At 45.1% G+C, this 13,242-nt stretch overlaps 1 protein-coding gene across 1 annotated transcript in view; it reads right to left on the bottom strand.

The window, feature by feature from the left end:
- Nucleotides 1–10,994, bottom strand: part of RCOR1 (REST corepressor 1) — a 113,667-nt gene extending 102,673 nt beyond the window's left edge. The window contains exons 1-2 of the mRNA XM_082617032.1: nt 10,456–10,994; nt 10,305–10,364 (exon numbers count right to left, since the gene is read on the bottom strand). Coding sequence (XP_082473158.1) covers nt 10,305–10,364; nt 10,456–10,753 — 358 coding nt within the window. The 5' untranslated portion in view covers nt 10,754–10,994. The remainder of the gene's footprint in view (nt 1–10,304; nt 10,365–10,455) is intronic.
- Nucleotides 10,995–13,242: the final 2,248 nt, after the last annotated feature.

Below are 13,242 nucleotides of genomic sequence, written 5' to 3'. Positions count from 1 at the left end.
ATCGGCTGTTCCAATATCACATTTCATCATGCACCTTGATTAAAGAGGCAAAGCTACTGAACTAATTAAAAAATTAAAAAGAACAAAGCTGTCATCAGAACCTCTAGATCAGTGCTGTCCAACAGCACTTTCTGGGATAATGGAAATGTCCTACTCGACGCCGTCCAATACAGCAGCCAATAGCTACATACTTGAAATGCAGCTAGTGTGACAGAACTGAATTTTTAATTTTATTTGATTTTAATAAATTTAAATTTAAATAATTATAGATCGGGGCTTCCCTGGTGACGCAGTGGTTGAGAGTCCGCCTGCCGATGCAGGGGACACGGGTTCGTGCCCCGGTCCAGGAAGATCCCACATGCCACGGGGCAGCTGGGCCCGTGAGCCATGGCCGCTGAGCCTGCGCGTCTGGAGCCTGTGCTCCACAACTGGAGAGGCCACAGAAGTGAGAGGCCCGCGTACCGCAAAAAAAAAAAAAAAAAAAAAATTATAGATCACTAGTGGCTATATTACTGGACAGCACAGCTCAAGACAATTTAAAAGAAAATCTAGATTGAAATTCTTAAGAAAGATTAGCATTTTCAAAATAATTTTTTTAACATTTACAGCTTATATATTATTAATTTTTAAATTAATAAATATCATAAAATCATAAACACAGAAAAACTCCTATTTTTAAGGCTTGGCTCAGAGGACCACTTCACCTAAAACTTCTTCCTGGTTTCTTCAATGCCCCTCCTCCACCCCAGGGTCAGGTGACCCCGGACACCATGCCTCACAGCACCCTCTGTGTGCTGTCATCAGTGAAGGGGGGGGGTAGACGCTTAGGGGAGATGAGGTTTTCTCTTGGGATGATGAAAACACTTTGGAACTAGATGGTGTGGGTGGTGGGTGCACACAATGTAAATGTACTAAATGCCACTGAATTCTTCACTTTAAAATGGTTAATTTTATGTCATATGAAATTCACCTTGATAAAAATAAATTTTTAAGAATGCATCTAAGATGTGTATCTCTAATTCATACAAATTCATTACTAAAAAGGCGCAGAAAACAGGGAAAACCAGCTTTTAAATGCAACTTTAAAGCTCATTTTTTCCCCTTGGGTTTCCATTTTTTAACTAAAGTTGGTGCTTAATTATCAACTGTCCATTACAAAATGCCTATTCAAGGTAAGTCAGTCAGTGCACACAAATGTTCTTATTAAATGCAGAACCACATTCAGCTACATCAAGTGAGAAGAGAAACCTTTAGATATTTACACCGAATTGGTGGCTCAAAAAACTAAGAAAGCAGAAGCACATGACACCACCAAGACTTTATGAAACCAAGTAAGACCAGACTAGCCAAGTACTTACCCTACTCTTCTTACCATCCTGATCGCCCTATATCCACACTAAGTCTGAAAGCAGAACTAGCCCAAGCCCAGAAGCTTCTATGTCAGTAAAGCAGGATCTGCAATCTTCAGTAAGAGTATGTATGTGTGTAAAACAGCACAGTTTAAGTGAATAGAATGTTTAACCAATGCCCAAAATTTTAATTAACCTTTTCAGGCATAAATAGGGCCATCAGGTAGTATTTCTTGGTCACTAGATGAAACTGCTGAAAAGGATAACCATAGCCAAACTTCAGGAGCAGAGACTCACCCAAGTGCCCTCGGTATAAGTACAAGGCAAACCTTGGGGTTCTGGGCAGACAAAAACTAGTCCTTAGTTAACTTACACTATGATCAAATCAAACATGGCAAACTTCACAAACAGAATAAAGCTTACAATTTTCTTTAAGTATACTCTGGTCTTTGAAAAATAGAATACAATTCACTAATAACACCAAGAAATATATACTTTGGGGATTCTGGGGGAGGCGGGGCAGGGTTAGTTTGGTTTTTGTTTTTTTGATGGGGGAGGAAGGATGGGAATAATATGCAAGGGAGGAAAATTAGTTGTTGAACAATACTAACCAGATAGCTGTACGGGTGAAACCAAGGGTTTTTTTTTAAAATGCTCTCTTAGATATTTTAATTTGTGTATCTTTTCACACTTTATTAAGACCTGGTTCTTAAATTCATTCCACAGCTCAAGCTCAGTGCGAATCTGTAGAAAAACATATGGGGGGGGGTAGATATTTAAGTTATACTCAACTGTTAAACTAAAGGGTAACCAACATAACAGGGTCCATTGTAACCTTATGTCATCCAATCGCAAGAAATCGCTCCCCTCAAAAAAACAGTTGTATTTTACACTCTGAAAATGACTATTTCGACATACATGGAGTAAAGCAACTCATTCCAATTTGCCCCAGTCAACCAAGCCAGATACCTCCCATTTCATTTGTGTTTTCACTGCCAGGAAGAGGAGGAATGTAATTAGACATGAAGCAGGCTCTGGCAACCCTAAACATAAAACTCCCCAATACCTGGGACCACATGGAAACGACTAAGCAATTGATCCAATAAAGTATTGCTCCTAAGTGTTTTTTCTTAAAGAGGATTTCTGGCTGGCTCTCCCTGAAATACACTAGATTGAAATCTGACAGCAACTTACACTTAATGGGATCTTGGTGTTTTTCCTTTCTTAGTGACATATAAAATAACGGTGCTTCGGACAACGGCTGGCATCTTAGAATGGGTTACCTTGGGCAAGTTACTAGGTTGAACCATAACAATAAGCCTCTCCATGCCTCTGTTTCCTCATATGGAAAATGGTGATAACAACTTTATCTGATATGACTGTTTTGATCGTTGTGTTAAATCATTAATAGGTATAAAGTGTTCAAACCAGTCTGGCACACAGCCAGCACTACACTAACCTGGCACTGACAGATCATTCCTTCAAGGGTCTTCTATTAGCTGCACCTCCCCATCCACACACTCGCCCACTCCCTTATAATCAGTGACAAACCCATAAGACAGCTGAATTTGGCTTTAGTTCACAGCACGTTAACCTGTTATAGGAAACTAACTGACCATCGTGGAAACTAAAGCTGTAACTTTAACCTCTAACTGGTATGCTGTTATAACTAGATGCTGGACAGAAATTAAATCAGAACTTTTCAAGTCATCTGGTACTGAAATTTAGGTTAATCGGTTAATAATCAGTACACCAAATGAACTGAATAAAGTTGAAACATAACAAAAAAAGATGTGTCAATTCTCAGCAACATTCATCTTAGAAACCAGGAGTCCTAGTGACAATTATTATAGGAGCTATGTACCAAGTCCAGTCTCTGAGCAGAAACATATCCAACCAGGGATACATTTTTATTCCTTCCTGAGAAGAAACTCAATCAACCCCCATACTAGAGAGAAAACAAAAAACTCTACATATGTAACCCTAATAAAGGATCAGTATCCAAATATATAAAGAACTCCCACAAATCAGTAAGAAAAAGAACACCCTACAGAAAAAGAGCAAAAGGTATATTCACAGAAGGAAACCAAGTAGCCAAAAAAACATATAAAAGCACACTTAACCTCACCAGTAATTTAGAAAAACGCCAACATAAACCACAAAAAAACAGTACTGCAAAAAGTTAATAAACCTAACACTTTAGTGAAAATTGGGTGAAGGAAAGGAATTTTCTGTGCCTGTTAGTGGCAATGTATTTGTTTGGAAAACATCAAAGCAAATGAATATGCACAAATAATTCCATTTACAAAAAGACTTTGACAATAACGAAACATATTGTTTTCACACATAAGTATGTACTGAAGTACAAAAACACACATGGGCATTCTGCCGGCCTTGAGTGTGTGCCACTCAGATCTCCCTTCAAGAGAGAAAGAGCTGAGAGAAGTGTAATTAGCTGACAGCCCCAGCTGCCCAGCACCTTTGGGGTCCACTGCAGCATTCATACCAACGCCAGGCCAATGACTGAACACAGCCGGCATTCTAGGGCAGGCCCTTTCCTGCCCAATGCACTCTAACAAACAGTCTGTGCTCCGGCTGCACTGCAATCTTAGGCTCCTGGGTCCAATAATCAATCATCCTTCCTCCTGTTTTCCTTCACAGGTGTCACACCTGCACCCATTCTGAAGGCTGTGCCACCTAACCTTCTTCCTCTCCTCCCTGTCATCACAGGCATTTACCCCTATGACACTCTTGCACGTCTAATTCTATCTTGGCATCTGCTTCATAAAGGATGCAAACTATCACAGGGATAACAAAAATCAACTTCCAATTAGTGAAGGCAGGAGTGGAAGAATTAGCCTCTACCTGTATCTGAAGCAAATATGTCCTAATTTCAACAGTGTTTAATCACAGTGGTGGGCATGTAACTGTAGATATTATTTTCTTTTTTATTTGAATGGGTTTTTAAAATAACTCTATCTTTACAATTCTATCCTACCTTATGATAATTTGCAAAGACATTCCAACATCTAATCACTATTTAATCACTTCAATTTTAGAAATTTAACTCTTACTCCTGGTTCTAAAATCATGCACCCGTATTACCGTTCCCAATTATTGTATGCAGTAACAATGCTCTAAAACATTAAGAGTTTTAAGTTTGGCTTCATTGGCCTCAAGTCTACCTGGAGATACGTTTAATGACCGAAAGACAAATACAAGTCACTTTGTCTCCGCAGGCCTTACTTTCCTCATCTAGAACACAGGAAGGCCAGACTGGGTGGACACTACCATTTCCTCTCTCATTACTCCAAGGAAGGGAAAATCCAGAAATTTCAAAGAATTATCTCTACTGTGCGATTTTTACTAAGATCACCATCTTTAAAGAATTTGACTAATTTGAAAAAAATAGGAGTTTTAGGGTTTACTGTCAACATTTCATTTAAATGACATTTTAATGTTATTTTTAAATGTCTCAAAAATTTTAGCAAAACACCTTTTGTCACCTTAAACCATTCTATTTTTTAAATACTTTTGTTTTTAAATAAACAGAAAACATAAAGCTCAACCAGAAGACAGATATATGTATTAGAAGAATTTCCGTAACACAAAACAGAAGAAATTGTTAAATTACAACTATTACCCCTTATCATTTCTAGGGTCACAAATATTTTCCATAATTGCTATTTAAAGCTGTAGGAATTAACTCACTCCAAATCACTGAATCAGCATTCAATCCCCAATTCCTACCTTATTCAGACTTTTACTGTGTTGCTACAGAGACTCCCTCCACAAAAGGCACTTCCAGTTCTGTTTTAAATATAAAAACCAATACAAGCCTTATTTCTTACTTTTACATTATGCATGGAACCTCTAAAGAAAGGCTCAGAGTGAGGGCTAAATTACAAATTAATTACAACAATCTATATAGCAGAGAGTAAAATATAAAAAGTAAAATAAACTGGGGGAGAATACAGTAACTTGGATAGACTTTAATGTTTCATCTCCAAAGACTAAGAAGTTAGTTGCAACTAAATTGCCCCATATAACTTTATGACACCAAGGAAAATAGCTTTTTAAGAGTAAGCCTAAATTTCTTCAGTACCAATGACTTTCAACACTGCTTTTAAAACTCTGCTCTGATCAGCCTCAACCAGCTAACCTTTGAATCACACTCATCACCCATGGAAGGGAACATTGTGGCAGAAGAACCTCACCTCGAAAACACTAACTCTCAAAGACAAGAACTTGAAAGTTTAGAGCAAAAACTCCCTAACTCAGAACACAGTTAATGTGTACTTCACTTTGGCCGAGGGATGGATTCAAGGTTTCTTTTGTACTATCCAGAAACTTGATCTGAACAGGTTTACCTATTCTCTCTGGATCTCAGTGTACTTTTCTGCTATAAATGTAGAAATGTCTTGGACTAGTTCTCCCTCTTCCAGGAAAGAATATTTACCTAAATTGCAGCAGGTAACTTAAAAGTAATCATCTTCAACTATCTCAGTGCACGCACGATTCCCATTCAAATCTACGGCTTCGTTATAATTCAGTCTTACCTCTGCAGTAAAGCAGGCAATGCGGGAACCACTGCTTGGCAACTGAAGTCCCACAATGATAATTAGAATAAGATAGCAGACAATGTTTACTTAACACTCACTGTGTGCCAAGCACTGCGCTGGACATTTTACATGTATTAGATCAGTTAATTTCTTCTCTTGAGGAAGAAGTTCCACTACCCTTACTTCACAGATGAAAGCAAAAATAAAGTAACTTGCCGAGGGGCAACACACATTTGTCAAGAGGCACACTGCCAAGATCTGAACTTGGGTTTGACGATTCTCATAGCCCAAGCTCTCACAGTCTACTCTGTACTGCTCCTGAAAGAAGCCAGAAATTAAAAAGATGACTGTAACTGACATAATCACAGGCCACAAGTGAGGGAAAGAACCCTGATTCATAATGGAGGAATGAGGCTCCTGAGATACAATGACCAGCTTGACCTTAAACCACCTTCTTAACCACAGAGACGGGGCATTCAACCTCCCGACAACCAGTTAAGTGTCTCCTACTTCACTACATCATGAAGGTGATCGCTCACAGGATTTACCATTACCCTGACCTCTCATTTGGGTAAACACTACCTCAAAGTACGTCTACATCACAAAGCATTCACTGTAACTTATGAATTTTGGGGTATCTTTAAAATTGATTTTTACAATGAAACTAACGCATAGCCAATGTGTTCAAAGAGGAACATAGAACCACCAGTAAGAAGAAATGAAAAGCAGGCCAAGACACCCTGTTCAGAAAAATTATTCCACATGAAAGCATAACACATTTTATTAATACAAGTCAACTCTGAAGTGACAGTTGAGCCAATGACAACCACAAACTTTCTAATCTGATTAAATATACTGGATTCAGTGTTCCAAATACAGGGTGCATGTTTAAAGGTTTATTACCTCAAAAATATTTACCATTAACATTTCCTCTTCTGTAAGAGTCTTAGTTTTACTATTAGTGAACTGTGATACTGAAAACCAGCACAGATAGAAGCTGACAGTAATAACACATGCTGAGACTCCCCTGGTGACACAGTGGTTAAGAATCCGCCTGCCAATGCAGGGGACACGGGTTCGAGCCCTGGTCCAGGAAGATCTCACACGCCGCGGGGCAACTAAGCCTGTGCGCCACAACTACTGAGCCCACATGCTGCGACTACTGAAGCCCATGCGCTTAGATGTAGCCTGTGCTCTGCAACAAGAGAAGCCACCGCACTGAGTCGCCCCCACTCACCGCAACTAAAGAAAGCCTGCATGCAGCAACAAAGACCCAACACAGCCAAAAATAAATAAATTTTTAAAAAAATAAAAAATAAAAATAAATAAAAGAAACCAAAGACGACTCAGCATACACTATGGCACTGAGTATGGAAAGACAGTCTGGACCCCATATGAGAACAAAGACTAAGTTAAAGATACGGAACTGCATTCTGGCCTTGTTTTTAAATCTAACGGATAAAACTTGTTCCATCATTATGAACACAGATGTTATGTTAACTACCAAGTTCTGATCCAGTGATCCGGTTTGGGTCTGAATTAGATAACAAGAACTGAATCAGCACTTTAGGATGGCGGTGCTCTATCCACGTCACTCACTACTTGTGAGGGATGACAGAAATGAATCTTCTTTGGGCCATACACGGAGTATCAGGTGGATCTAGTTTCAGCCATTCGCTTTTAAAGCTCAATAGGGTCAAGTTGGGATACTGTGGGTAAATAAAATCTGACCTTAAAAAAAATTAAAATCAACTTCTTCCACTCATACATCTTTACAGAGATAGTTTTTTTAAAAAGCAGTTTCCTGATGAGTTTCACACTTACCGGTCTGTTCAAATTTGTAAAAATAAATAAACAAACAAACAAACATTCAAAACTCAGGCAGGGGGGAAAACAAAAACCAGTAACAATCACAATCTCAATTCCATATTATTCCTAACTTGTACTCATGGAAGGAAACTGTCTTAAGTCTAAAGACTGAAAAAAATTTTTTTTGCCATGAAACAAAACTGGTGTATCATTTCTATTCCAAAATGGAAGTCTCCCTGTCCCTTAGATTTTTTAAAATTAATTAATTAATTAATTAATTATATATTTGGCTGCGTTGGGTCTTTGTTGCAGTGCACCGGCTTCTCATTGCAATGGCTTCTCTTGCTGCAGAGCACGGGCTCTAGGTGCGAGGGCTCCAGCAGTTGTGGCTCACAGGCTCTAGAGCACAGGCTCAGTAGTTGCGGTGCACGGGCTTAGCTGCTCCACAGCATGTGGGATCTTCCCGGACCAGGGCTCAAACCCATGTCCCCTGCATTGGCAGGCGGATTCTTACCCACTGCGCCACCAGGGAAGCCCCGTCCCTTAGGTTTTAAGTTAAATGAGAACACACCTAAAAAAATAAATCAGTAGGAAACAGTAAAGTCCTACAATTTCCAGCCATACCTAGGAATTCGTCCCACTGCTCAGATTGGCAAAACACGGTTTCAAATTATCTCATACCAGTTAGATTCCTTTCCAGATTAAAACAAACACAAAATGGGAAATGTTAATGCCAAGACCCAATCAACTGGCAGTAAGACCATGCAGCAAAACATTTACAGTGTTTTACTTTTTAGAATGGCAGGTCTCTAGCAAATTTATGCTTGCATCTATTCCATCAAAACTGCAAGGACAGCTCAAAATATGACGCTACGACATGTGCGGTTTCAAAGAGAACAACTCCAAAGAAACCAGGCTCATTCCTAACAAGGCTGGGCTGGACGTCAATACTTAGAAGAATGTCAGAGTTCTACTTCCTGCTGTCGCCATCAAACATGCCCTTTTCTTCACTCACCTCCCACATATTTAAATAAAGCTTTCAAAACGAACATAAACAAAATGTACCAAAAAACTGACCAACTTACTAAAACTAAAAGATATATACAAGTTGATTCTTTTAAATATGTGGGGGAAACTTGGTGACAAGCTTTGCTTTATGTTCTGTGTATTAAAACAAAGATGGACTTGACCTACAAAATGAAGATAGGGTCAACTGTAACCAAAAAACAGTATGCTTCCCCTGGTGGCCAACCATGGAATGGAGAAGGCATGCACAGAAGAGAAAAAGCCTCGTCTCGGAGTCCCATCCTGTCACTCTTATAAATGAGAAGTGACTACCAAAAAAGGAAGACGCGGGGGAAGGGGAAACTATCAAAAAGACTAACATAAGTTAAAAGGAATACAAACCTGGGCGGTAGACTACTTATACTTTAAGAGATTTAAATCATCAACAGACTAAAATGTAGAAGGCAAATACGGGAAAGGTCATTTATTTCCAGAGTGCCCAAGAGCTCACTCAGGGATCCCTATGTATTTTCACTTCAAACAGCACCCAGAGTTTCATACCTAAATAACAGCTTAAGAGCAATCGCCTTTTTCAAGGGCTAGATCCTTGCAATTTTCTGCAGTCTTGTTTCCAAGGAAAAGCATTTATGCATTTATCTTCTCAAACTCGTGGTATAACCTACATAGAGAACCTTCAGTTCTAAAGCCCTCCAACCAGGAGGACTGTTAACTCCAGTTCCACAAGGTTCTCTTTTGAGTTTTATTTCTGAAAGAAAACCCACGTCCTTTCAAACATTTTCCATGCCAACAATCTTTTAAAGATAATCTTATACGGAGACAGGCTAGAATCTCACTGACGAATTCCTTTGTCTGGTTGGATTTTTCTGGTACTTTAAATCTGCTTCCACACAGAAGAGCAGCAAGAGTAGCAAATGTTCCAAGCTAGGGGGTAGGGATTTCTTGGAGGCGGACATCATTTGTTAGGCTAAAGCTTCTGAAGGTTCTAATCTTTCACAACCCGTTCCTTAAAAAAAAAAAGGGGGGGGGAATACACACACATTTACAAATAGGTCCTAAAATCAAACTGCCACCAGCCAGTCTCTCTTCCCCGGGCAGGCGCCCTCTGGTAAGCACACTTCTTTTATTAACTGGTTTTGGGAGATCTCAAGACAGGAGGGGAGTCGGGGGCAGGAAGGAGCCCAGGGGCCGGCAGGACGAGGAAAGGGCATGCGGGGCAACCCTCCGCCGGGGAGAAACGGGTCCGAGGACGTCCCAAGCCCGGGCGCTCGCAGGACGCTAACTCTCCGGCGCGGTCGCCCCTGCACGGCCCCGGCGCGGCTCGTGCCGACCCGGGGACGCCGGAGCCCCCGGGCCAGGTGGCCAGGTGTGGCAGCGCGCTGCCGCCTCCAATCCGACCCGCCGCGGCGACCGGGGCCTCCCCGGGGTCAGGCACGGCGGCAGGACACCCTTGCGCGGGTGTCTCCCCGCGGACAGCGGGACCCACACAGGCCAAAAGAAAGTTGTCCGAGGCTGTCCGCCCCCTCGGGTCGCCGGCCGGCCGGGCCGGGGCGCTACTCACCGGGGTCGAAGTCAGGCACCACCGCCTGGTACTGGGGTCCGACCCGCATGCCGCCGCCACCTGCGGGGAAGCAGAGAGGAGGTCAGCGGGCGGGCGGGCGAGCGGGCGAGCGGGCGAGCGGGCGGGGGCGGCGCGGGCGGCTGCCACTTACCGTGCTCCTCGTCGCTGGACGAGCCCGAGCTGCCTTCCTCCCAGGAGTTGCTGCTGCTGTTGCCATTGGGCGCCGCCGCCGCCAAACTTTTATTCTGCCCATTATTGGGGGCGGCGGCGGCCGAGGCGGAGGCGGCGGTGGCCGAGGAGGCGGCGGCGGCCGAGGAGGCGGCGGCGGCGGCGGAGGCGGCCGAGGCGGCGGCGGAGGCGGCGGCGGCCGAGGCGGCCGCGTTGGCCGCGTTGTTCCTCCCTCTCCGCTTCCCTGAGACCTCGGGGCCCTTCTCCACCATGGCCGGCATCGGCGGGTGCCCGGGCCGGGCGAAAGTGGCGGGGACCCGCGGCTCCGGAGGAGGGGGCGCCGGGCCGGGGGAGGGGGTGAGAGCGGGCGCGGAGGCGGGCGGGCGCGGCCGGAGCTCGCGGGCGCGAGTTGGAGCTGGGGCGGCCCTAGCGGGCGGAGAGCAGAGCCGCTTCAAGCCCCCAGCACCGTGCCGAGCGCAACTTTCGCTCTCATCGCCGCCCGCACTTCACTGGCACTAACTACTCCAGGAGCAGCGAGCGGGAGGGGAGGGGGGCGGGGCCTGGGCGAGCGGGGGAAGCCGCGCGCAGCCCAACCCGGCGCGGGGTGGCTCCGCCCCCGGCGTGCTCCCATTGGCTCTTGTGGGATTTGGACGGCGAGCGGCATCCAGATTGGCTCCGCGTACCAGTCTGTCCAAGGGGCCGGGGCGGGAGAGCGGGGACGGGGAGGCTCCGGGCTTCCGTTGGTCAGGTTCGGTTGACGCGTATCGCCCGCTGTACGTGGTTTGAGGTTTGCAATCTCTCTACGCCCCATGATCCATCTCTCTAGGCAATAGCGAGGAGTTAGCTGTCCTCCCCGCCCCCTCCTTCTGCCGGCCCCCCTTCACCTGCGCGCACCCCCCGCGGCCTCTGCCCCCACGTTCCCCGAAGGGCTCCACTGAGGATCCCATCGGTTTCAAAAAGTAAAATATACGCGACACGAGAACAGAAATTGAATGCAAGGTTGGGACTACTTTCCCCCTCGCGCGGAGGATTACATCTCACAGTTTGAATGGGTTCTATACAAAGAGGGGAAACTAATTGGAAGAAACTAATTGCGCCCCCACCTTTCCCAAGGGATTTGGGGGTTAGCGCCGGGGGAACCCTGGTGCAGGGGACAGGGTTCCCAGGTGACAGTCACCCTCGGAGTAGAAGAAAGCAGTGTAGGAGCTCAGGGGGTTTAGTAGAGCTTTCTGCTAATTTGGTGGGGAGAGGTTGGAATTCGCCGCGATTGCCCGAGTTTCGGGGCGCGCCGCGCCTGCGAGGCCGGAGGAGAGGGGCCTCTGCCCCTGCCGGGTCGCAGAGTCGGGGCGCGGGGTCCCTGCCGTCCCGGATGGCCGTTTGGAGAGCTCTGAAGGAGCCGAATTGCCACAGGGGGAGGGGAGCACTTAAAAATGGGGTGGGGGACTTACAGAAATGGGCTGGGGTCCGGGAAGGGTAAAGAGAAAGAAGCTATTTTCATCCCAAGCCTTTGGTAGGGGAGGAGGGTCAACTTCCTCCGAGGCAAGAGCCACTTTTCCGGATCTGCTGCCTGCCCTGCCTCCCCCACTCCACCCCGGGCACCCAGTGAGGGAGAGCTCGTGCCAGCCCGAAACATCCTTGCCCCGGAGAGTGACCACCGGCCGACACGGGGCTGCTTTTATAGCTGGGGGTGGGGGGAGAGATGGGAGAGTGTGTGACTCCCCTGGAGGTCTGTATCTGCCCCACCCCCACCGATCCGCCCCAAACAACACGCTCTTCGTACATAATCAGGAATAATCAGGAGGCGAGAGAAGGTCTATAAATGAAATGTATATATATATATATATTTTTTTTTTTTTTTTAATGCAGCGGGTGGCTATTTTTCTTTTAAGTTACTTCAAACCTGAGCTTAATATGGGGACAGTTTACACCAGCTCTGGTTATAAATAGCTACAGGGAGAAATCTGAAGTTTTATGGTTTTAAAGCCTGAATAAATAAACAGGATGTTCTCCACGTTTTTTGCAGCATAAGCCATCATTATTACTTCAGTGAAGTGACCATGTTCAATTCTTCCTGAATGAACTGTAAGAAAAAGCGCTGGGAGCCCTCCCCATGGAGGAGAACTGCCCCCGCCAAGTTCAGGGTCGCTCCTGGATTCCCCTTAAAAGGACGCTCATCTCCTAGGACAGCCCAGGTAGCGCAGGTGTGTGCCCCGGGATGCTCCCCAACAGCTGGCCTGGGTAGGATGCAGACAGCAAAGCCAAGGGTTAGGAACCAGAGGTGGCATTCCCTGGGCTGAACCACCTGGCCGAGGGCTGTGACTCATCTAGAGGTGAGCACTGTGCGAGGAATGAGGTTAAAAGCACTCTGCCCTGCTCGCTTAGTGTCTATGAAGTTATACCACAAGACTCTGGATAGATTAGCCTACAAGGGCACAAAGGTGATATTGAGTCATTTTTTAGAGCAGCAGGAATGGCACAGCACATGGGGTCACCAGCACCACCTACCAAACCCCAAGGTTGGAGCTACTTCCTGGCTGGGTTATAACAATGGGTGCATCACTGGACCTTCCAGCCATTCACTCTTTTCAACAAATATTAACACCTAACATGTGCCAGGCCCCGTTCTATTTTGACGCCAAAGCCACACATGCCATACTGGCCTTGACCCTCTCAGCTTCCTTGTCTGTAAAACACAGATAATAGTAACTACCTCCTGGCCTGGTGGATTTTTTACAGATTCCATCTCTCCAGCCCCTCTTCTTCCACCATA

The sequence above is a fragment of the Mesoplodon mirus genome, assembly GCF_964341445.2.
Source record: "Mesoplodon mirus genome assembly, chromosome: 4".
NCBI classification, from domain to species: Eukaryota; Metazoa; Chordata; class Mammalia; order Artiodactyla; family Ziphiidae; genus Mesoplodon; species Mesoplodon mirus.
This window is presented reverse-complemented; position numbering and strand designations above follow the sequence as displayed.